The following is a 23368-nucleotide window of genomic DNA, read 5'->3' as shown; positions in this document are numbered from 1 at the left end:
CCAATTGAGGCTGACACCGCAAGATGTTCGCTATAGTGTACAGTGGACAGCTGCAGCATTTTCACCAGGTGGAGGATGCTATTGTCTGTTATGTGAGGTCAGTAAAAAGACGTATTGGTGGTCACTAAAGGGTTAAATGAAAACCAATACATTATTAAAGAGATCGCTCTTTTGTGGTTGAAATGAAAGAAAATGGTAAAGACAATGAAATATTTAGCAATGTACATAAATGAATACATTGATGCAAATAAAGCTTCAAAAACAGTTTATAATTTGACAATAAATTTACAAAGCACGATATAAACTCCCTTAATGACTGCTAGTGTCTTTACCGATAACTAGACACTGTGAACCCTAAGATAGCTGCCTGTACAAACTCAAAGTAATCATCATAACTTCAGGGTCTCCCGACCGAATGTCAAGTGCCTTCAAGAAACAGTCTAACGCTTCCTTCACATGTCCACAGTCTTTATACTCCTTGCCACGATTCACCAGTACAGAGTAGAGGTCTTCTTGACCAAGTTCTTTTGTTTGATTTGTTTTTATTTCTGGAGCCATATAATCCACTTGTTCATCAGAAATCAGTTCTACTTCACCAGTAGACTCCTCAGATAGTTCTTCGCTAGAAGACGATTTTACCACAAAGCTATCCGCTTCATCGTTCTCTCCTGAGGGTAGACTGTAATCCAGGGCGAGGGTTTCTCCAGCTTGCTCTTCTGTCATCTCATGCTCCTCTTCATCAGCTTCCTGAGCTTCAGTAGTTAGCAGTTTTTCTTCCTCCTCTTGGTCACTGTCTTCATCTCCGTCATTAATATTTTCTTGAATGTCTGTTGCTTCTTCTACAGCTACATGAACTAGAGACCTTCTTGAAGCAATAGACCTACGCCTTCCTAGACTGCTCCTCTGAACCAACTTAACAGACAAACGTTTGTCTAACTTTGGAGTTGAGGCGCTCAACAATTTGACAGAGGGGCTGTTCAAAGGGGAGAAAAGCACCTCGTTCTCATTTACGAACAGTGAGCTTTCCACCTCACTTTCAGAATCAATTCTCCTCGTAGCTTTACGACGGATAGAGAAAACCTCTTCATCGCTCTCCTCTGAATCAAATATATCAACTTCACTCTTGCCATTTTCCTTACAAGAGTTTAATATATCCGTTTCATTCTGAAAAGTTTCTGGAACGTCAGGACCTTCACATCTGTGCTTTGGATTCTCCATGTCCACACTTCTTCCAAGTTCCATGGAACGTTCCAAGCTGTTGCCTTCTTGGCTCATATTGTCAGAGTCATCGAGAACTAGTAGAGCGTCTGTGACTGGAGCTAAGGAGGTTTCCATTAAACTCTGCATTTCGTTCACTGACGCAGAAAGTTTATCATTATCCATCGAATCTTCTAGGACTAGGTTGAAGTCACATTGCAGTTGAGACTTTGATAGAGACAAGTTGGGGTCTTCCTTTAGACTTGCATTATTACCCATCACGCATGGCTGTTCAAGCTCTGCTGCCTTAAAGATACAACTTTGCAAAATGTTTTGACTTTTCTTAATGTCTGAACTGTTAGCTGTAGCAGAAATATCATTTATTCCAGAATGTCCATTTAATAGAGAACTTCCTGCTCCCTGCAAAAAGACAAAAAAAATAAAAAAAATTCATGTAGTTGGAAAACCATTTTACATAACTGATTTAATGGGGTTGTCCATTACTAGGACAATCCATTCTTTATCTAAATGCTTGCCCCCTATAAAGCTTATACTCCCCTCCCATGCCAGGACTTGTGGTCCTGTGGTTTTGAAACATGATATCGGTGCTCAATTAGTGCTGAAGTAACAGGCCCCACCTTTGTAGGAATTGAACATGAAGGAAAAGTCAGATCAGCCGCAGCCCTTACTTCCTTTCCAAGTTCAATTAATGCAAAGTCAGAACCAGTGAGGCCAGTGCTGACTGGCACCCGGATCAAGTGTCACAACAACCGCACGTGAGTCCTGGGACCACGAGTGCCGACACGGGAGGAGAGTATAAGCTTCTTTATTTTGACAGGGCCAAACATTTAGATCAATAAGGGGTTGTCCTAGTAGTGGACAACTAGTTTATGCAAACATCCATACAGACAATGGCATGAAAAAGGAATACAAGAATTTGGTTTAGTGAATTTTCAGAGGCTCATATTTTTTTGTTCCCCCTGAAGATAAGTTTTTCTGAGGAGTCTCTACTGTCCCAGAGCACACAGCAGCATTCAGCCAAGTGTTTCTGGAATCAGCGCTGATTAGAAGAACAAGGCGAAATAGGGATTTTTGTGTTACTCACCGTAAAATCCTTTTCTCCGAGACGCTCATTGGGGGACACATGACTGTGGGTGTATGCTTCTGCCGCCAGGAGGCTGACACTAAGTAAACTTGAAAAAAAGTTAGCTCCTCCTCCATCGTGTACACCCTGACACTGGCTACCAGAGACTCCAGTTTGGTGCAAAAAGCAGTAGGAGAACAAAACACAAAAAAATAATATAACAGCATATGTACAGAAAACTTATGTCTAGAAAAGATCCTACTGACTAATGTAATCAGATAAAACCAAAGCCACCAAAAGGCTACCAGGGAGGGAGCTGTGTCCCCCAATGAGCGTCTCGGAGAAAAGGATTTTACGGTGAGTAACACAAAAATCCCTATTTCTCCTTCGCCTCATTGGGGGACACAGGACTGTGGGATGTCCTAAAGCAGTCCCTGGGTGGGAAAGATAACTCACCAGTAAAAGACATCCAGACAATGGTAGTCCTATAAATGTGCCACTGCCGCTTGAAGAATCCTTCTACCCAGACTTGCATCTGCAGAGGTCTAGGAGTGGACATTATAATGTTTGACAAACGTATGCAGACTAGACCAGGTCGCAGCTTTGCAAACCTGTTCTGCTGAGGCCTGGTGCCGAACGGCCCAGGAAGCCCCCACCGCTCTTGTTGAATGAGCCTTGATTCCGGCCGGAACCGTCATGCCCATGGTGCGATAAGCCTCCTGAATGGTCGCCCTTATCCACCTGGCCAGGGTAGATTTTGAAGCAGCGCATCCCCTCCTGCGACCCTGCGGAAGGACAAATAGAGCATCTGTCTGGCGAAAAGGAGCCGTACGGGAAATATACCTCCTCAGAGCCCTCACCAGATCCAACGTATACGGTGCGTAGGTGCCGGACAAAAAGAGGGCAGAACTAATATCTTCATTGATGTGAAAAGATGAAACAACCTTTGGCAAAAAGGACGGTGCCGGTCTGAGAACTACCTTGTCCTGATGAAATTGCAGAAAAGGGGGACGACAAGAAAGAGCTGCCAGCTCCGATACCCGTCTAATGGATGTTATAGCCACTAAAAATACAACTTTCCAGGAAAGAAACATCAAAGAAACATCTTGCAGGGGCTCAAAAGGAGCATTCTGTAAAGCCCTTAAGACCAGATTAAGGTCCCAAGCTTCCAAAGGAGTCTTATAAGGAGGGACCTTATGAGCGACTCCCTGGAAAAAAATCCTGACCTGACGATTAGTAGCAATCTTGCGCTGAAAAAGGACTGATAAAGCCGAAATCTGCCTTTTAAGGGTACTTTGAGCAAGCCCAGAATCAAGGCCTGCTTGAAGGAAGGCTAGAATGTTAGGAATGGAAAAACGCAGAGGAGGCAGCCCGCACACTCTACACCAGGAAAGGAAAACCTTCCAAGTGTGATAGTAAATCCTGGCCGAGACGGGCTTACGTGCACTGATCATGGTATCAGCTACTTTTTGAGAAAACCCTGCCTGAGTTAAAACCCAAGATTCAACGGCCAGGCCGTCAAACATAGGACCCCTGAGTTCTGGTGGTAGATCGGCCCTTGAGATAGAAGATCCGGCCGATCGGGGAGCCGCCATGGAACCCCGGTGAGAAGTTGTACCAGGTCTGCATACCAGGTTCGTCGAGGCCAATCCGGGGCGATCAGGATAGCCGGCACTCTCTCCGATTTGATCTTCTTGATTACCCTCGGGAGCAGTGCCAGAGGAGGGAACAGATAAGAGAGATTAAATTGTTTCCAAGACAGTACCAGCGCATCCACGGCGATAGCCTGGGGATCTCGGTACCGAGAGACAAAACTGGGCACCTTGGCATTCACCTTGGACGCCATTAGATCCACGTCTGGAGTTCCCCAAAGATGGCATATCTGCAAAAAAACCTCGGGATGGAGAGACCATTCCCCGGAGGCTAGACCCTGACGGTTTAGGAAATCTGCCGCCCAGTTTTCTTCGCCCGGAATGTGGACCGCTGAGATCACAGAGTGATTTCTCTCCGCCCAGAGTAGAATCTGTTTTTCCTCCTGCATGGCTGCCTTGCTGCGGGTGCCCCCCTGGTGATTTATGTAAGCTACCGCTGTGGTGTTGTCCGATTGAATTCGGACAGGGCGACCCGCCAGAAGATGGTGAAAACGTAACAAGGCAAGCCGAACTGCTCGAATCTCTAAGATATTGATGGGGAGATCTGATTCCCGAGGAGACCAGCGTCCCTGAGCTGTGTGATGGAAGAACACTGCTCCCCAACCCAGGAGACTGGCATCTGTTGTGACCACTAGCCAATTGGTTGGGGGAAAGGGCTTCCCCCTGAGTAGAGATGAGCTGTTTAGCCACCAAGAGAGCCTGCTTGATCTGGAAAGACAACCGAAATCTGCGGTTGAGAGAGAGAGGATTTCTGTTCCACACTGATAGGATTGCTCGTTGGAGGGGTCGAAGATGAAGCTGTGCAAACGGAACCGCCTCTATGGTTGCAACCATCTTTCCTAACACCCTCATCCCGGACCGAATCGTATGAGGGTATGGTTGTAGAAGATTCCTCACTTCCCGCCGAAGGGCTAGGACCTTGTCCTGGGGAAGGATAGATAGGGCTTGAGAGGTGTCGAAGATCATGCCTAAAAAAGAGATTTTCCGAGACGGCTGTAGGGATGACTAGCTTAAATTTACCAACCAACCTAGACGGGAAAGGGTGTCCAGAGTGATGCCGACATTTTCCCTGCAAGATTGAAATGTCGGTCCCTTGATCAGCAGATCGTCTAGGTATGGCAAGACGACTATACCTCGGGAGTGCAGAATGGACACCACAGTCGACATGACTTTTGTGAACACCCTGGGAGCGGAGGCCAGTCCGAAAGGTAATGCCGTGAACTGGAAGTGTAGATTGTTTACAGCAAACCGGAGAAATCTTTGATGAGGCGGAAAGATGGGAATATGACGATAAGCATCCTGAATGTCGACTGAGGCCAAAAATTCTCCCTTTTCCAGAGAGGCGATGACCGACCGCAGAGACTCCATCCGAACGCGGACAAACCTGTTTAAGAGTTTGAGATCTAGGATAGGCCTCACTGCTCCGTCCTTTTTGGGCACTACAAAAAGATTGGAATAAAAGCCCTGAAACCTTTCTTCCTTTGGAACAGGAGAAATGACACCGCTGATACGGAGAGACTCTATGGAATTGAACAAGCTTTGATGGAGAGATTTGCACCTGGGAAGACGGGATGGGAAGAACCGGGGAGGAGGAAGACGGACCAGCTCTATCTTGTAACCTGAAGATACGAGCTCTGCCACCCACTGGTCGTGAATTATCTGAAGCCAGACCTGGCGAAATAAAAGTAGACGTCCGCCTACTTTTTTGGAGACACCCGGAGGAGGCCTCCAGTCACTTGGCCGAAAATCTTTGAGTCCTAGATCCTCTGGATCTAGAAGACTGGGGACGCATTCTTCCCCCTTGGCTGGCCGTATAAGAGATCCGACCGTCTCGGTCCTGATTGGGCCGACCCTGCGCAGGAGAGCCTGATGCTGGGGCCCATCTGACATAGCGAAAGGTTCTAAAACGGGCCTGAAATTGGCGCCGAAAAGGCTGTCTAGCCTTCTGCTGAGGAAGAAACTTGCTTTTTCCTCCTGTGGAGTCAGAAATGAGCTGATCCAGCTTTTCTCCGAACAAACGACCACCCTGATACGGCAGGGATGTAAGAGATTTTTTAGAGGTAGAATCAGCCCGCCAGGACCTTAACCAAAGGGCCCTTCTGATGGCAATAGCATTAGACGCAGCCGAAGAAGCACAATCTGCCGCATCCAGAGATGCGTTAATCAGATAGCTACCAGCCATAGCTACCTGAGACGACATTTCAGCCAATTCCGCTGACACATTACCTTCTTGGAGAGCCTTAGATAACGAGTCTGACCAAGATATCATAGCCCTGGCAACCCAAGTTGCTGCAAAGGAAGGAAAAAGTGCTGAGCTTGAGGCCTCAAAGATGGAACGAGCCAAGCTCTCTATAAGACGATCCGTAGGATCCTTAATCGATGAGCCATTAGGGAGAGATAGCAACGTGTTAGAGGCTAAACGGGACCCTGGAGGATCTACAGAAGGATTTTCTGCCCAATCACTACAAAGTTCCGAAGCAAAGGGATACCTAGCCTTCAGAGTTCTTTGCCCCGAAAAGCGTTTGTCCGGGTGCTCCCGATTGCGTCGAATCAGGTCCTCAAACTCAGGATGAGAGGAAAAGACCCTATGGGCCCGTTTAGTCCGCTTAAATGAGACCTTATGATCAGAGGAAGAGGCGAGCTCGTCTTCTATCCCCAAAGACTGATTGACAGCTTCAATTAGGCTGTCTACTGACTCCTGAAACCCAGGTTTATCAAAATTAAGAGACCCTTCCGACTCGTAGTCAGTCTCAACTTCCCCGCTTTCTGCAGGGGAAGGAGAGCGAGATACGGAACTCCAGGATGCGGAAGCACCTGGGCGACGCTTTGCGAATCCGCTTTCCATGCATCTGTCGAGTGAGAGCGCGGCCCCTGCAGGCCGAAGACTCCTGAGACCCCGAGGCCCTCTCTGAGACAGGTGGATTACCGGTCCCGACCGCCGGGGTCTGCAGAGATTTGATCGCTTCAGTAAGGGACGCCATGGATTGTGACAAGGACGTGACCCATTCCGGTGGAGCTACCCCAGCATCTGCTTGAGGGACCGGAGCGACTACTGGAGAACTGGCAGGGGGGGGCTCCTGGACGCGTTCAGAGTCACAGGCCTCGCAGAGGCGATTACTTTGGGCGTGCGGAAAAAGGGCACTACAAGATACACAACTGGTAAAAAGAACCGTGTGAGTCTTAACCCTTCTAGACATAACGATCCGCAATGCTATACCCAGGGCCAGAGTCTGGGAAAAAAAGAATGCTTCAGCCAGATTGGGGAGAAGCACTTACCCCAGTCCTGTGTCCCCACGAATACAGAGATGGATCCTGACAGCACGATACGGAGCCCAAATGTGCTGCCTTATATGTCCAGCAGGCTATAGGGGGGAGGGACCGCCAAACTATGCTGCAGCCTAGAGTAGGCCCGAAGCCGGGGCCTCAATTTTCCCCCTCAGTGAAAGGAGAAGCCGGAACCGGACGTGACGCGCCGGAAGGGGCGGAACCCCGCAGCGCGGCCTGCTGGACGGAAGTCCCGGGCTCCAGGAAGCAGCCCCACGCCTGCAGGAAGCCAGGCAGGGCCGAAGCCTCTGGAGGAACAGCGGCGCCGATCTCCGCCTCCAACGCCGCTCCGGAAGATGCTGCGGCGCCGCTGACCTAACGCCACGGCGCCGCTCAGGATAACGCTGCGGCGCCGCTGTCCTAACGCCACAGGCGCCGGATCAAACCGCAGCGCCGCCGCCCAGCACACAAACAGGACGCCTGCCTCACCCAGAGATGCCGCAACAGGCAACCTAACCCGGTGCCAGAAGCCCCCCTTAGTCACACCACACTCAGTGAGGGGTGGAAATAAATGATGGTGCAGGAACCCAAACTCCATTATCCCCAGGATAAGGAGAGGGACCGTCCTCCACCCCAGCTAACACCCCATGCAGGGGTGTAGAAATCAGGGGGGAACACACGGACGTCTAGGTGCACCTGTACAGCCTGGGGTCTAGATACCTCAGGGTGGTCAGGGCCAAGTCCAGTGAAAAATCCCACGTAGCGGGGAAGGATACGTGGAGAATATCGCACGTGCTTGCCCGTTGATGGTTTGGGGAGATCGGACCCTCAAAAAGGTCCGTCGCCCCCTCAATCCAAAATGTTGAAAGTCGGGTCCAAAAATCAAGGACACAGATGTGCCTCCTTGAGACACTAAGCATAAACTAGAGTCTCTGGTAGCCAGTGTCAGGGTGTACACGATGGAGGAGGAGCTAACTTTTTTTCAAGTTTACTTAGTGTCAGCCTCCTGGCGGCAGAAGCATACACCCACAGTCCTGTGTCCCCCAATGAGGCGAAGGAGAAAACAGGGCTCAGCGTTCAGTAGCCGCATAGAGAAAGGACCACAAATCAAGCATGCATTACAGGGATTAAAGTGCTTAGTCCTGCCAATCATTGTGTGTCCCAGCAGTTGGACACGCACTAATCAACAAGTTCTCACCTATCCACAGGAACAGATTTTCACTGGACAACCCCTGTAACTCTATTCATGCTCAGAAGCATTGTTATATATGACATAGAATTGTGACTCAGTGCGAGCTACGATGAGACGCGAACAAGTGGCCAACAGTCAGGATCTGCCCAGAAGCCTGAAAACTAAGGGCCAACACTGGAAATACTGAGCCTTCACATAAACCTCATGTATTGGTCACTACAAAAGTAAAACCTTATGAAATGTTTATAGTTGTACTTCAGTAATCATAGAAACATCTGATTATTAGATTGGAAACATGAGCAGCAAAAATGTGAAAGCCAACAATTTTCATTGTTTTGTAAAATTAAGTGATTGGTCGTCTCCCCTGACTGATGCATCTTTGCCTGTCATGACGACAGTCTTATGAAAGTTTATAGACTGATTTTTGCTGTACTCTGCAATACTGGTGTAGCCGAGTATTGTACAAGCTGCAATGAGACGATCACAGGTTTAAGTCCTTTAAGAGGACTACAAAGTGCAGTAAAAAAAAAAAAAAAAAAACATACAAGTGTATCTCCATGTCAATAAAAACCTGATCAAAATATATTATTAACCCGATCAGTAAACACCAACGAGAGAAATATAAAAAATAAAAAGCGTCTAAAAGCCAGAACTGTGCGATTCAGCTGTGCAACAACGCAAAGAAAAAAATGCAACAACATGTGATCAAAACCTGTAAAATCGCCCATAATGGGATCAATAAAAACTAGGAGTTGGGGTGCACTCATGCCTTCTATGCAGCCTACTTAGGCTAAGTTCACACTGGGCGTTTTTTATGCTAATTTTCAGCTGTGTTTTACAGTACCAGCAAAGCCTATGAGATTTCAGAAATCTGATGCACACACATTGGTTTTTTGTGTGATCAGTATTTTGTGCTTTGCAGCGTTTTTTTTGACAGAGCATGTCACTTTTCAGCATTTTTGCAGGGTTTTTCACCCACTGACTGTTACATCTAGATGGCAGGATGCACGGTGCGTCCATACAGCCTGTCATCCAGCAGAGCGGACCCGAACCCCATTCACTTGAATGGGGGCCCGACAATACAGTGTGACACACGGCCATATCCATGTCAGCACAGCAAACACCGCCTCTGGTCGGCGGGGAAACCATCCTCACCGGTCCGAGAGCCGCGGTTCCCACACTGTTAAAAAACAGCAAATGCTCAGCTGTGATCCTAGGTATAAACTACACCTCCGGTCATTGGTGTCAGCTGATGGGACAACTGCTCCCATCATCTGACACCTACAGCCGCTAATTACAGTGAGAGCAGGAGCGGAGGATGGGAGTATTCATTAGCCGCTCCTGTGCTGTAAATAACCTCTGAGATCCCCGGTAGCACAGTGAGACAGTCGCACGGTGCAGAGGCGAGGTCACCATGTGAATTTCTCACGGTGCTAGCGGGGAATCTCACAGAGGTCACCGCAGTTCATCCCGGCCTCAGTGAAGTCACCGCCGGTCACTGAAGCTGTGAGCAGCCCATTTCACCAGTGGTTCTCAGCCTGGATGGTCGCATCTTGGCATCGCCCAGGTTGAAAAAGAATTATCCCCCAGACATGGGTCGTAAGTATGGTTTAATTGAGATTATTAAAGGAGTTTGAGTCTTTTTTTTCAATTAAAGGACTTTATTCTTGGTGTCTTTTCTTACAATGTGACAATGGGCTTAGTAATGGGGGCGTCCTGACGCTGCTCCATTACTAACCTTGGGGCTTGATGTCACTGGACAATACAAAGGTGACATCAACCCCACAAATATTAACCCCATTTGCCACCGCTACAGGGCAAGTGGGAAGAGCCGGGCAAAGTGCCAAAATTTGCGCATCTTAAGGTACCGTTACACTAAACGATTTACCAACGATCACGACCAGCGGTACGACCTGGCCGTGATCGTTGGTAAGTCGTTGTGTGGTCGCTGGGGAGCTGTCACACAGACAGCTCTCTCCAGCGACCAACGATCAGGGGAAAAACTTCGGCATCGTTGAAACGGTCTTCAACGATGCCGAAGTCCCCGGGTAACCAGGGTAAACATCGGGTTACTAAGTGCAGGGCCGCGCTTAGTAACCCGATATTTACCCTGGTTACCAGTGAACACATCGCTGGATCAGCGTCACACACGCCGATTCAGCGATGACAGCGGGTGATCAGCGACCAAAAAAAAAAAAAAGGTCCTGATCATTCGCAGCGACCAACGATCTCCCAGCAGGGGCCTGATCGTTGGTCGTTGTCACGCATAATGATTTAGTTAACGATATCGTTGCTACGTCACAAAAAGCAACGATATCGTTAACGAAATCGTTATGTGTGAAGGTACCTTTAGAGATATGCCTTTTCTGGGGTGGCTGAGAGCTGATGTTTTTAGCCAGGGGGGCGGTATCCATGGCTTCTTCCCAGGCTATCATAATATCAGCCCACAGCTGTCTGCGTAACATTTTCTGGTTATTAATTATAGGGGGACCCTACGTCTTTTTTTTTTTTTTTTTTTTTGGGGGGGGGGGGGGGGGGGGTACTTATTGTATATGTCAGTGACATCTAGATATCTACCTATTCTACATGTATTTACTGTATGTAATCCATCTCTTCTATCCTGTCGGCTCTTGCATTGATTTTACAGTACACGGCAGATGAATAGCCAGCTAGTCTATGTATGTAATGTAAATACATTAGTAGTCTGTGTGTATATAGCGATTCTATTCTAACCTGTCACACTGTGATTATACTGATCGCGGCACATGAATTGCCGGCTTTTATCTATCTGTCTATGTAATATATATACAGTCATGGCCAAAAGTATCGACACCCCTGCAATTCTGTCAGATAATACTCATTTTCTTCCTGAAAATGATTGCAAACACAAATTATTTGGTATTATCATCTTCATTTAATTTGTCTTAAATTAAAAAACACAAAAAGAATTGTCCTAAAGCCAAATTGGATATAATTGCACACCAAACATAAAAAAGGGGGTGGACAAAAGTATTGGCACTGTTCAAAAAATCATGTGATGCTTCTCTAATTTGTGTAATTAACAGCACCTGTAACTTACCTGTGGCACCTAACAGGTGTTGGCAATAACAATCACACTTGCAGCCAGTTGACATGGATTAAAGTTGATTCAACCTCTGTCCTGTGTCCTTGTGTGTACCACATTGAGCATGGAGAAAAGAAAGAAGACCAAAGAACTGTCTGAGGACTTGAGAAACCAAATTGTGAGGAAGCATGAGCAATCTCAAGGCTCCAAGTCCATCTCCAAAGACCTGAATGTTCCTGTGTCTACCATGCGCAGTGTCATCAAGAAGTTTAAAGCCCATGGCACTGTGGCTAACCTCCCTACATGTGGACGGAAAAGAAAAATTGACAAGAGATTTCAACGCAAGATTGTGCGGATGTTGGATAAAGAACCTCGACTAACATCCAAACAAGTTCAAGCTGCCCTGCAGTCCGAGAGTACAACAGTGTCAACCCGTACTATCCATCGGCGTCTGAATGAAAAGGGACTGTATGGTAGGAGACCCAGGAAGACCCCACTTCTTACCCCGAGACATAAAAAAGCCAGGCTGGAGTTTGCCAAAACTTACCTGAAAAAGCCTAAAACGTTTTGGAAGAATGTTCTCTGGTCAGATGAGACAAAAGTAGAGCTTTTTGGGCAAAGGCATCAACATAGAGTTTACAGGAGAGAAAAAAAAAAAAAAAAAAGAGGCATTCAAAGAAAAGAACACGGTCCCTACAGTCAAACATGGCGGAGGTTCCCTGATGTTTTGGGGTTGCTTTGCTGCCTCTGGCACTGGACTGCTTGACCGTGTGCATGGCATTATGAAGTCTGAAGACTACCAACAAATTTTGAAGCATATTGTAGGGCCCAGTGTGAGTAAGCTGGGTCTCCCTCAGAGGTTATGGGTCTTCCAGCAGGACAATGACCCAAAACACTTCAAAACGCACTAGAAAATGGTTTGAGAGAAAGCACTGGAGACTTCTAAGGTGGCCAGCAATGAGTCCAGACCTGAATCCCATAGAACACCTGTGGAGAGATCTAAAAATGGCAGTTTGGAGAAGGCACCCTTCAAATATCAGGGACCTGGAGCAGTTTGCCAAAGAAGAATGGTCTAAAATTCCAGCAGAGCATTGTAAGAAACTCATTAATGGTTACCGGAAGCGGTTGGTCGCAGTTATTTTGGCTAAAGGTTGTGTAACCAAGTATTAGGCTGAGGGTGCCAATACTTTTGTCTGGCCCATTTTTGGAGTTTTGTGTGAAATGATCAATGTTTTGCTTTTTGCTTCATTCTCTTGTGTTTTTTCATTTAAGACAAATTAAATAAAGATAATAATACCAAAGAATTTGTGATTGCAATCATTTTCAGGAAGAAACTGAGTATTATCTGACAGAATTGCAGGGGTGTCAATACTTTTGGCCATGACTGTACATAGATATATAGATGTCAGTGACACACATATCTATTCTATATACAGCCGCTCTATTCTAACCTGTCAGTGTGATTTTACTGTAGAGGCACATGAATTGCTGGCTTTTCAAGGGATCTAGAGGTATAGTTCTACAGGAAGTAGTTTTTTTTTCCTCTGGGGGCACTCAACTTTATTAGCATGCACAAAGAGACAAGTTAGCCCCAAAAACGCATTAAAAAAAAAAAAAAAAAACACTACACCAAAACATTTTTTTGCCGCAGCTTCTTTTCTGCCAAGAAATCAGGTTTTGCTGCAGAAAAAAAAAAAAAAAACGCAGCAAAAACGCCCGGTGTGAACTTACCCTAATACGAGCAGGCAATATTTCAGCTTGGCTCATCTCTAAAGTATATTACCTCCATCTCAATATCCATCTACATTTATATATTTAACAAAGTATGAGTATTACTTCTATCCATTAACTATTAATCTTTAGTATCCTTGCCATAACGGCCATGACATGTTCATGTAGTAAAGCTGGTTAGATTAAGTTTCAAAACGGTCTTCAGAGCACTATATTTTTTACCTACCATGCTGGAAGACGACGCTTTTGTAAAAGGTATCGGAGCTGCATCCTCTTCACTGAGATCATCCTCTTGTATCAAGTTGGTTGTGTGGTCCTCTCCCTTTTTCAGAAATTCACTTTTAAATGAAGCCTGGAGCAGATTCTCTCCGAAAGATCCATCATGAACCAAACTGGTTAGGTGATCGCTTTTATTCTTTGAATTGTCACAGTTAGGGGGAGCAGTAGGTGGTCCTTCATCTCCACTTGAATCTTCAATGATTAAACTACTTACTTGAGTAGTGAAATTCTGTGGTTCCTTTTTAAATGAAACAGGATGAAGAACCTCTTCATCAGACTCTATGAGTAGACTGGTCATTTGACAACTTACATTTGCAATTTCCTGCTCAGTAAGATCTACAATCTCAGGAGGAGATACTGGTTTTTTAACAATAGGTAGACTTCTTTGTTTAGGTTTTTCAGGGCCAACATTCGGTCTAAACCATGCTCCATCTGAAACCTTGAATTGCTCATTCAGTTGAGACTCCATCTGGACTAGTTCATGAGCCTTCTGAACCCTTTCTTGAATGTACTGCACTTCTTGTTCAGTTTCATATTCATTGTCTTCTTCTTGGGAGGAGATCTCATGTGCATAGATGAGGTCATGGTCTGAAATTCCAAAAATTGGTAAAGTATGCAAATAAGCGATGTGTTCATCTAGATGTGTGTCAGTTTTCCTCTGAGAGGAATGCATATTTTGAAGCTGAATCTGAGTGGAAGAGGTTTTGGTGTCTTCCAGAGAAAAAAGCTCTTTTAATTCTTGCTTTGAGAAGTAACGGAAAGGGTTTTTCTTATCACCGGTCGTTTGTCTTATTAAAGAGTCTTTGAAGATTTGCCTCCTATAGATTTTCTCCTCCACTGTGCCACAGGTTATAAGTCGATAGATTACTACATTTGCTTGCTGCCCTATTCTATAAGCTCTGTCAACTGCTTGTGCATCAGTAGCCGGATTCCAGCTCGGGTCAAAAATCACCACACGATCTGCTGAAGTTAAAGTCAGTCCAACGCCACCAACTTGTGTTGTTAGCAGCAATACAGAGTACCTCTGGTTAGTCTGAAATATACTTATTCTTTTCTCTCGATCTAGGAGAGAAACTGTGCCATCAATGCGCATGATCTGAAAACCCTGGTTATTCAAGATGCGATCGACCATATCAAGCATTTTTCTTGACTGTGAAAAAACCAGAGTTCGGTGACCTTCTTCTTTGAGTTTATTAAGGAGCGCAATCAAAAGACCAAGTTTTCCAGACTCCTCTATGAGAACTTCATCAGAAAGATGATCAAACTTTGTAACAGCTTCGATGTAATTCTCTTCTGTGCCATCTCCCTCCAATCCAAGCTGGACACAGGCTCTTGCGGACAGAAGTCTCGGGTGATCACAGAGCTTCTTCAGAATGGTTAGTTCTGCTAGAGGAGACCTAGTGGTCATCATCAATTCCTTGATTTGATCCAACGATATAAACTTTCGATATACCTCTTCCTGAATCGATGATAAGTAGACCCATATTATGAAATCGTTCTTTCTTGTAAGAGAAGGCATTGTGCATAATTTAGTATTTGACTCGACAGCTGCCTGTTGCCCAGAAACCTTTTTATGTTGAACGTCATTCTTTGTCCGCCTCAGAAAATAGGGCTGAATTATTTTCATCAGGTTTTCAGATATCTTTAGACCAAGAGCTTTTTCACCAGGCGTGGCATCTTTCTCTCTGGCTCTAGTTATTGGATTTTCATACTCCATTTTAAAAGTCTTAGCTGTTCCCAGAAGCGTTCCTTGACAAGCAAAATCGTACAAAGCCCACATCTCCCGTAGGTTGTTCTGGATTGGTGTGCCCGTTAGAAGAATACGATTCCTAGCTGGAATGGCTGAACAAGATTTGGCAGATTTTGTCGATGAGGATTTAATTTTATGAGCCTCATCTAAAATGATGTAATCCCAGGCAAAATCTCTTCCATTGTATGAGGACAGCTGCTGCCAATTATTAATTAACATTTGGTAGGTGGTAATGAGAACCCCACCCTTCCTCTGGATTTTCTCTAGATTTCTGCTTCGCTCCTTTTTGCTAGTGCCATGAAATTCATTTACTCTCATGCCTGGAGTCCACTTCTCAAACTCTTTCACCCAATTACTGATTAGCGTTGTTGGCATTATCAATAATACATTATTGGTCAATTCAGCATCAAACATTCCAGAAAGAAAGGCAATAACCTGGATGGTCTTTCCAAGCCCCATGTCATCTGCCAAAATGCCGCCTTTTCTTCCATCCCTGTGAAGGCTGTACAAAAACGCAACACCTTCCTTTTGGTGTTCGAACAGTTTACTGTACAGTTCTTTGTAGAGCATCAGCCCACTGCCCAACACATCCACAAATTCATCATCTTCTTCATTTTGGAGATCGAGCTGCTGGAGAGCCTCTTCCAGTTTTGCAATGCGACCTTTCAGCTTTTCACTCGGATGTATTTTGTCAGCTTTTTGGAAATATTCTATTGACTTTGGTAAGTTTCCATTCTTAGCTTCTTGCTTTGCTTTTTGAACATACCTGCGGGGGGGGGGGGAAAGAAAATAAATCGATGAGTCAACATAGTTGGGAATTTGTGCCTTCTACCTTGTACTGACTTAGCAGCCAATTGGCAGATACTAACAAATGATGAATGTTCTATCTCACTGCCAGAAGTAGGTGCACCAGGAGCGGGCCACGCTATCCCCTAGTTTCTGCACACAACTATTTAAAAGCAACAAATGGCGGCTGCGGTTCTGACGGATCGTACTCATCACTATATAATTGTCTAAGGGTCACTTCCGTCTGTCCTTCTGTCACGGTTATTCATTCACTGATTGGTCTCAGCAGAAGCCTGTCATAGCTGCCGCGACCAATCAGCGACGGCCACAGTCCAGAAGAAAATGGCCGCTCTTTCCTCCCAGCAGTCAGTGCCCGGCGTCCACATAATCCCCTCTGGTCAGCGCTCACAGAGTTAATGGCAGTGTTGACCGCGGTGTAACGCACTCGGTTAACACTGCTATTAACCCTGTGTGACCACTTATTTTTACTATTCATGCTGCCTATGCAGCATGAATAGTAAAAATATCTAATGTTAAAAATAAAAAAAATAAATAAAAAATAGTTACATACTCACCCTCCGGTGGATACTACCTGGCTCTGTGCTGTATACTATGTGACTGGGCAAGCTGGGCAATATACTATGTGACTGGGCAATATACTACGTGGCTGGGCAATATACTACGTGGCTGGGCAATATACTACGTGGACATACATATTCTAGAATACCCGATGCTTTACAACCAGGCCACCATCTAGTGTTATTATATTTCGCTGTGCAAATGACCAAGTGGTTCAAGGGAAGAAATAAACCAAAATCAGACCACACGTGGATGACATCTGACTAGTCAGTTACACTGACCTAACGGAAAAGGAGAAGAAACTTTTTTCCTTTCCATTTCGCTTTTTCAGGGTCATCCGGACAAAAAGCAAAAAAAACGTTGTGGTATGGAGACACGACACGTTCACTTCCATCTGCTCTGGTGGTCCCTTTCATCATGTGCGACTACTGATATGTCGCCATTTATAAGATCTTATGGTTTACATTGGTTTTAAACTATTTAATGGGACAGTGTCCTAAGGGCATAAGATTGCGCCTGCACTTTAGTATTGCCATCATGGATAGAATTACCCTTCTCACATAGGCGACTTTCTGCGTTTCTCTGCTTTACTGTCTAGCATCCAGGTATCGAGCTAATACTAGGAGGAGGCGTTTGTCTTGTTTTTTCAGATGATCGCTGCTCTTTTCACCTGATCAGATATTGCACTTGCATTTTGAATACATTAATGCAGCAGATTTTGACATTTTTGGAAAGAAAAACTTCAATGACCTCACGTGTCATTAATATTTCACATACTGCGATTCCCTGGATATATACCATCATACTTTTTTATTGATGCCAGTTTCTCCTTTGGTTGGAGGTTTTGCCTTGTCTTTTTATTAACTATTTGGTTTTGTGTGTTTTCAGCTTTTTTGACTTGAATAAGTTCTATTATTCTACTGATTGCTCGAATCTCTTTCTATATGCCTCAGCATATTCATGGTCTGATAGAGATATTAGGTGTATGCACATCACACGGGCCGGATCCTTCTGTGCGGCAGTCACCTTGCCACAAGTATGTGATTTGCGTACATGCTGTCACGTGACGGCTAGATGTGCTCGGCCTCTTTTACTGTATTGCGTTAATTACTTGTTCACTGGTAACGACCTTTTCATGTAATCTCTGGAGGCAGATTCACAGGGAGATCTATGTCCAGCCCAGAGATCTTAACATTTACATATCAGACAAATGTGGATTTCTCTGGAATAAGGCATCAGATCTCAAAGTGTCATGTTCTTTAGGTTCCTAGGACCTACATGTACAGACTGCTTAGGAGGGATAATCCTACTGACAGATTCGCTTTAAAAGAAGTGGTTTTAAAAATTGGGTTACTTTTTGGTGGTTTGCATTTTAGCATTATATAGGTGTTCTAACAATGTGTGTATATATTGCATGTAATGTAGTGTGTATGTGTGATCTGCTCCTCTCCTCAGTGTGTGAGCCAGACGTGGCTTCTACAGTGGAAGCCTGTGGAGCGTCAGAACCTTGTAAGACTAGCCAGCTGGCCGCGACTGCGCTGACATCAGACTTCAAGAGAATGCCAACAGTGTGCAAAGCAGTCATCAAAGCAAAAGGTGGCTACTTTGAAGAACCTAGAATATAAGACACATTTTCAGTTGTTTCACACCTTTTTGTTAAGTATATAATTCCACATGTGTTAATTCATAGTTTTGATGCCTTCAGTGTGAATGTACAATTTTCATAGTCATGAAAATACAGAAAAATCTTTAAATGAGGTGTGTCCACACTTTTGCTCTGTACTGTATGTATGTATGTATGTATGTATATATGTATGTATATATACATCTATAATATAACGCTGGGAGCGTCACTGTCCGAAGCCTCTATAGACTGCGCAAGCGCCGGCGCAGTCTGGCCCCCACAGAGTGACGCTCCCAGGAGATTGCGGTATGCGTAAACACTGAACGGACACCGCGATCTCCACTGGTGAGGCAGGGACCGTGGACAAGCCAGGAGGGTGAGTATATTCACCTGTCCCCCGTTCCAGCGCTGCGTGCGGCTCCGTCTCCCGGGTCCTCTGCTGTGATGTTCACAGTTCAGAGAGCGCGATGACGCGCTTAATGCGCCGCCCTCTGACTGACCGGTCACCGCCAGAGGAGCCGGAAGATGGCGGCGCGCAGCGCTGGAACGGGGGACAGGTGACTATAGCAAGTGCTGGGGGGCTTAAGCTAGCGGCGATACCGGCACCTGACCCCCACAGCGCGCTGGTGTACCCGCCTGCTCAGGCCCCCCCACGATACGTGAGTATGGTATTTTTTTTCTTCTATATATCGCAGCAGTATACAGGCCATATACAATGGAGCATCTTATGGGGGCCATAAACCTTTATGGAGCAGTGTACGGGGGGGGCATACACACTGGAGCGTCTTATGGGGGCCATAAACCTTTATGGAGCATCTTATGGGGGCCATAAACCATAATGGAGCAGTGTACAGGGGCATATACAATGGAGCATCTTATGGGGGCCATAAACTATAATGGAGCAGTGTACGGGGCATACACACTGGAGCGTCTTATGGGGGCCAGAAACCTTTATGGAGCAGTGTACGGGGGGGGGGGGGCATACACACTGGAGCGTCTTATGGGGGCCATAAACCTTTATGGAGCATCTTATGGGGGCCATAAACCATAATGGAGCAGTGTACGGGGACATATACTATGGAGCATCTTATGGGGGCCATCAACCATAATGGAGCAGCGTATATGGGGCATATGGATGGGAGAAGCAAATTAAAGAATGGTGGCGCAGGATGGGAGCAGCACATGACAGAATAGGGCAGCACATGACAGAACGGGGGCGCAGGATGGAAGCAGCACATGACAGAATAGGGCAGCACATGACAGAACGGGGGCGCAGGAAACAAAACAAAACTGCTGTGCCCATGCTGCGGAAGGAAATGCAGCGGTTTACATTCCGCAGCATGTCACTTCTTTCTGCGGATTCCGCAGCGGTTTTGGGTATGTGCACACGTAGAATGGTCCACTGCGGATTTTTATGCAGCGGATTTGATAAATCCGCAGGGCAAAAGTACTGTTTTTTTCCTGCAGATTTACCGCGGTTTTTGTGCAGATTACACTGCGGTATTACACCTGCGGTTTTCTATTATGGAGCAGGTGTAAAACCGCTGCGGAATCCGCACAAAGAATTGACATGCTGCGGAATGTAAACCGCTGCATTTCCGCAGTTTTTTCCGCAGCACGTGCACTGCGGATTGCGTTTCCCATAGGTTTACACTGTACTGTAAACGCATGGGAAAGTGCTGCGGATCCGCAGTTGCGGAAACGCTGCGGATCCGCAGCGTGTGAATATAGCCTCAGGGTATGTGCACACGTTGCGGATTCTCTGCGGATCCGCAGCGTTTTTTGAGGTGCAGAAACGCTGCAGATCCGCAATTGATTTACAGCACAATGTAAATCAATGAGAAAAAAAAAGTGCTGCGGTTTAAAAGAAGTAGCATGTCACTTTTTTGTGAATCTGCAGCGTTTTTGTACCCATTCCATTATAGAAAACCGCAGGGCTAAAAAACGCAGCAAATCCGCAAGAAAACTGCAGCAAAAAAAGCACAAAAAAACGCTGCGGAACCACACAAAAAAAAACGCAACAAATCAGCAGTTGCGTTTTCTGCCAGGAGAGGCAGAATCCGCACCAGAAATTCCTAAGGGTATGTGCACACGGTGGGGATTTTGCAGCGGATCCGCAGCAGTTACCCATGAGTTTACAGTACAATGTAAACCTATGGGGGAAAAAAACCGCTGTGCCCATGCTGCGGAAGGAAACGCAGCGGATTATTTTCCGCAGCACGTCAATTCTTTGAGCTGAATCCGCAGTGGTTTTACACCTGCTCCAAGAGAAAACTGCAGATGTAAAACCGCAGCGGAATCCGCAGTAGAATCCGCAGAGGTTTTCCAATACGGATTTATCAAATCCACAGCAGAAAAATCCGCAGTGGCCCATTCTACGTGTGCACATAGCCCACACCGGGGTCTGTACTGAACTGATTCCGCACGGTTCTCAGCCGTGGATGGACGGAGGGAAATCGCCCCCATCTCCCAACGTGAAAATAACCACTAGCACCCGGCTGTGTCTGAAGGCAGCGAGGAACCGGCACCATCTCCACCACCGAAAACACACGAGCTCATAGCACCGGGGGTCCCCAGCCTGCCCTACACCGGGGGTCCCCAGCCTGCCCTACACCGGGGGTCCCCAGCCTGCCCTACACCGGGGGTCCCCAGCCTGCCCTACACCGGGGGTCCCCAGCCTGCCCTACACCGGGGGTCCCCAGCCTGCCCTACACCGGGGGTCCCCAGCCTGCCCTACATCGGGGGTCCCCAGCCTGCCCTACACCGGGGGTCCCCAGCCTGCCCTACACCGGGGGTCCCCAGCCTGCCTTCCACCGGGGGTCCCCAGCCTGCCCTACACCGGGGGTCCCCAGCCTGCCCTACACCGGGGGTCCCCAGCCTGCCCTACATCGGGGGTCCCCAGCCTGCCCTACACCGGGGGTCCCCAGCCTGCCCTACACCGGGGGTCCCCAGCCTGCCTTCCACCGGGGGTCCCCAGCCTGCCCTACACCGGGGGTCCCCAGCCTGCCCTACACCGGGGGTCCCCAGCCTGCCTTCCACCGGGGGTCCCCAGCCTGCCCTACACCGGGGGTCCCCAGCCTGCCCTACACCGGGGGTCCCCAGCCTGCCCTACACCGGGGGTCCCCAGCCTGCCCTACATCGGGGGTCCCCAGCCTGCCCACCACCGGGGTCCCCAGCCTGCCCTACACCGGCCACACGCCCCTCATCCCCCCAGGGGAAGTCAGCGGCCATTATTTCTACGGATGGAGTCATCAGCCCGAGCAGCGAGATAACTTCATCCCGAGAGCCGCAGCCTCACACAGGTACGAGCACAGAGGAGCGCGATCACGGCCCCGCTTACCGCTCATACTTCTCCGCCAGCTCGGGATCTTCCTCCATCCGGGACACGATACCGAAGTCCTCGGAACACCGGGCCCTTGTGTCCTGGGACTCCATAGTGCCTGAAGCGGCCGGAGAGCGGGCGACAACAACGACCGAACCGCCGAGAATTCAAAACCTCTCCCCAGAAAGCACTGCGGGGGGCGGGGCTAACATCTCTAGTCTCCTCCCAAGTGTCGGCTGCACGAGGAACTGTCCCTGTGTTCTGCGCCTGCGCGAGGTGCTCGTGCTGTGTACGGCCGTATATACACATGTCGTGCTGCGTACGGCCGTATATACAGGTGTCGTACTGCGTACGGCCGTATACAAGTGTCGTGCTGTGTACGGCCGTATATACACATGTCGTGCTGCGTACGGCCGTGTATACAGGTGTCGTGCTGCGTACGGCCGTATATACAGGTGTCGTGCTGCATACGGCCGTATATACAGGTGTCGTGCTGCGTACGGCCGTATATACAGGTGTCGTGCTGCGTACGGCCGTATATACAGGTGTCGTGCTGCATACGGCCGTATATACAGGTGTCGTGCTGCGTACGGCCGTATATACAGGTGTCGTGCTTTGTACGGTCGTATATACAGATGTCGTGCTGCGTACGGTCGTATATACAGGTGTCGTGCTTTGTACGGCCGTATGTACAGGTGTCGTGCTTTGTACGGCCGTATGTACAGGTGTCGTGCTTTGTACGGCCGTATATACAGGTGTCGTGCTGCGTACGGCCGTATATACAGGTGTCGTGCTGCGTACGGCCGTATATACAGGTGTCGTGCTTTGTACGGTCGTATATACAGATGTCGTGCTGCGTACGGTCGTATATACAGGTGTCGTGCTTTGTACGGCCGTATGTACAGGTGTCGTGCTGCGTACGGCCGTATATACAGGTGTCGTGCTGCGTACGGCCGTATATACAGATGTGCTGCTTACGGCCGTATATACAGGTGTCGTGCTTTGGACGGTCGTATATACAGATGTCGTGCTGCGTACGGCCGTATATACAGGTGTCGTGCTTTGTACGGCCGTATGTACAGGTGTCGTGCTTTGTACGGCCGTATGTACAGGTGTCGTGCTTTGTACGGCCGTATGTACAGGTGTCGTGCTGCGTACGGCCGTATATACAGGTGTCGTGCTGCGTACGGCCGTATATACAGATGTGCTGCTTACGGCCGTATATACAGGTGTCGTGCTGCTTACGGCCGTGTATAAAGGTGTCGTGCTGCGTACGGCCGTATATACAGATGTGTTGCTTACGGCCGTATATACAGGTGTCGTGCTTTGGACGGTCGTATATACAGATGTCGTGCTGCGTACGGCCGTATATACAGGTGTCGTGCTTTGTACGGCCGTATGTACAGGTGTCGTGCTTTGTACGGCCGTATGTACAGGTGTCGTGCTTTGTACGGCCGTATGTACAGGTGTCGTGCTGCGTACGGCCGTATATACAGGTGTCGTGCTGCGTACGGCCGTATATACAGATGTGCTGCTTACGGCCGTATATACAGGTGTCGTGCTGCTTACGGCCGTGTATAAAGGTGTCGTGCTTCGTACGGCCATATATACAGGTGTTGTGCTGTGTACGGCCGTATATACAGGTGTCGTGCTGCGTACGGCCGTATATACAGGTGTCGTGCTGCGTACGGCCGTATATACACATGTCGTGCTGCGTACGGCCGTATATACACATGTCGTGCTGCGTACGGCCGTGTATACAGGTGTCGTGCTGCGTACGGCCGTGTATACAGGTGTCGTGCTGCGTACGGCCGTATATACAGGTGTCGTGCTTTGTACGGTCG

The 23368-nt window shown here is 47.5% G+C and overlaps 1 protein-coding gene across 1 annotated transcript; it reads right to left on the bottom strand.

The window, feature by feature from the left end:
* Nucleotides 1–248: 248 nt before the first annotated feature.
* On the bottom strand, nucleotides 249–21707 carry ERCC6L (ERCC excision repair 6 like, spindle assembly checkpoint helicase). The gene is made up of 3 exons (XM_069748657.1): nucleotides 21543–21707; nucleotides 13411–15979; nucleotides 249–1617 (listed from the first exon to the last, which is right to left on the bottom strand). Exons 1-3 carry the CDS (start codon nucleotides 21635–21637, stop codon nucleotides 355–357), a joined length of 3927 nt encoding a protein of 1308 aa, XP_069604758.1. The 5' UTR covers nucleotides 21638–21707; the 3' UTR covers nucleotides 249–354.
* Nucleotides 21708–23368: the final 1661 nt, after the last annotated feature.

The sequence above is a fragment of the Ranitomeya imitator genome, chromosome 2 (assembly GCF_032444005.1).
Source record: "Ranitomeya imitator isolate aRanImi1 chromosome 2, aRanImi1.pri, whole genome shotgun sequence".
Classification (NCBI taxonomy): Eukaryota; Metazoa; Chordata; class Amphibia; order Anura; family Dendrobatidae; genus Ranitomeya; species Ranitomeya imitator.
This window is presented reverse-complemented; position numbering and strand designations above follow the sequence as displayed.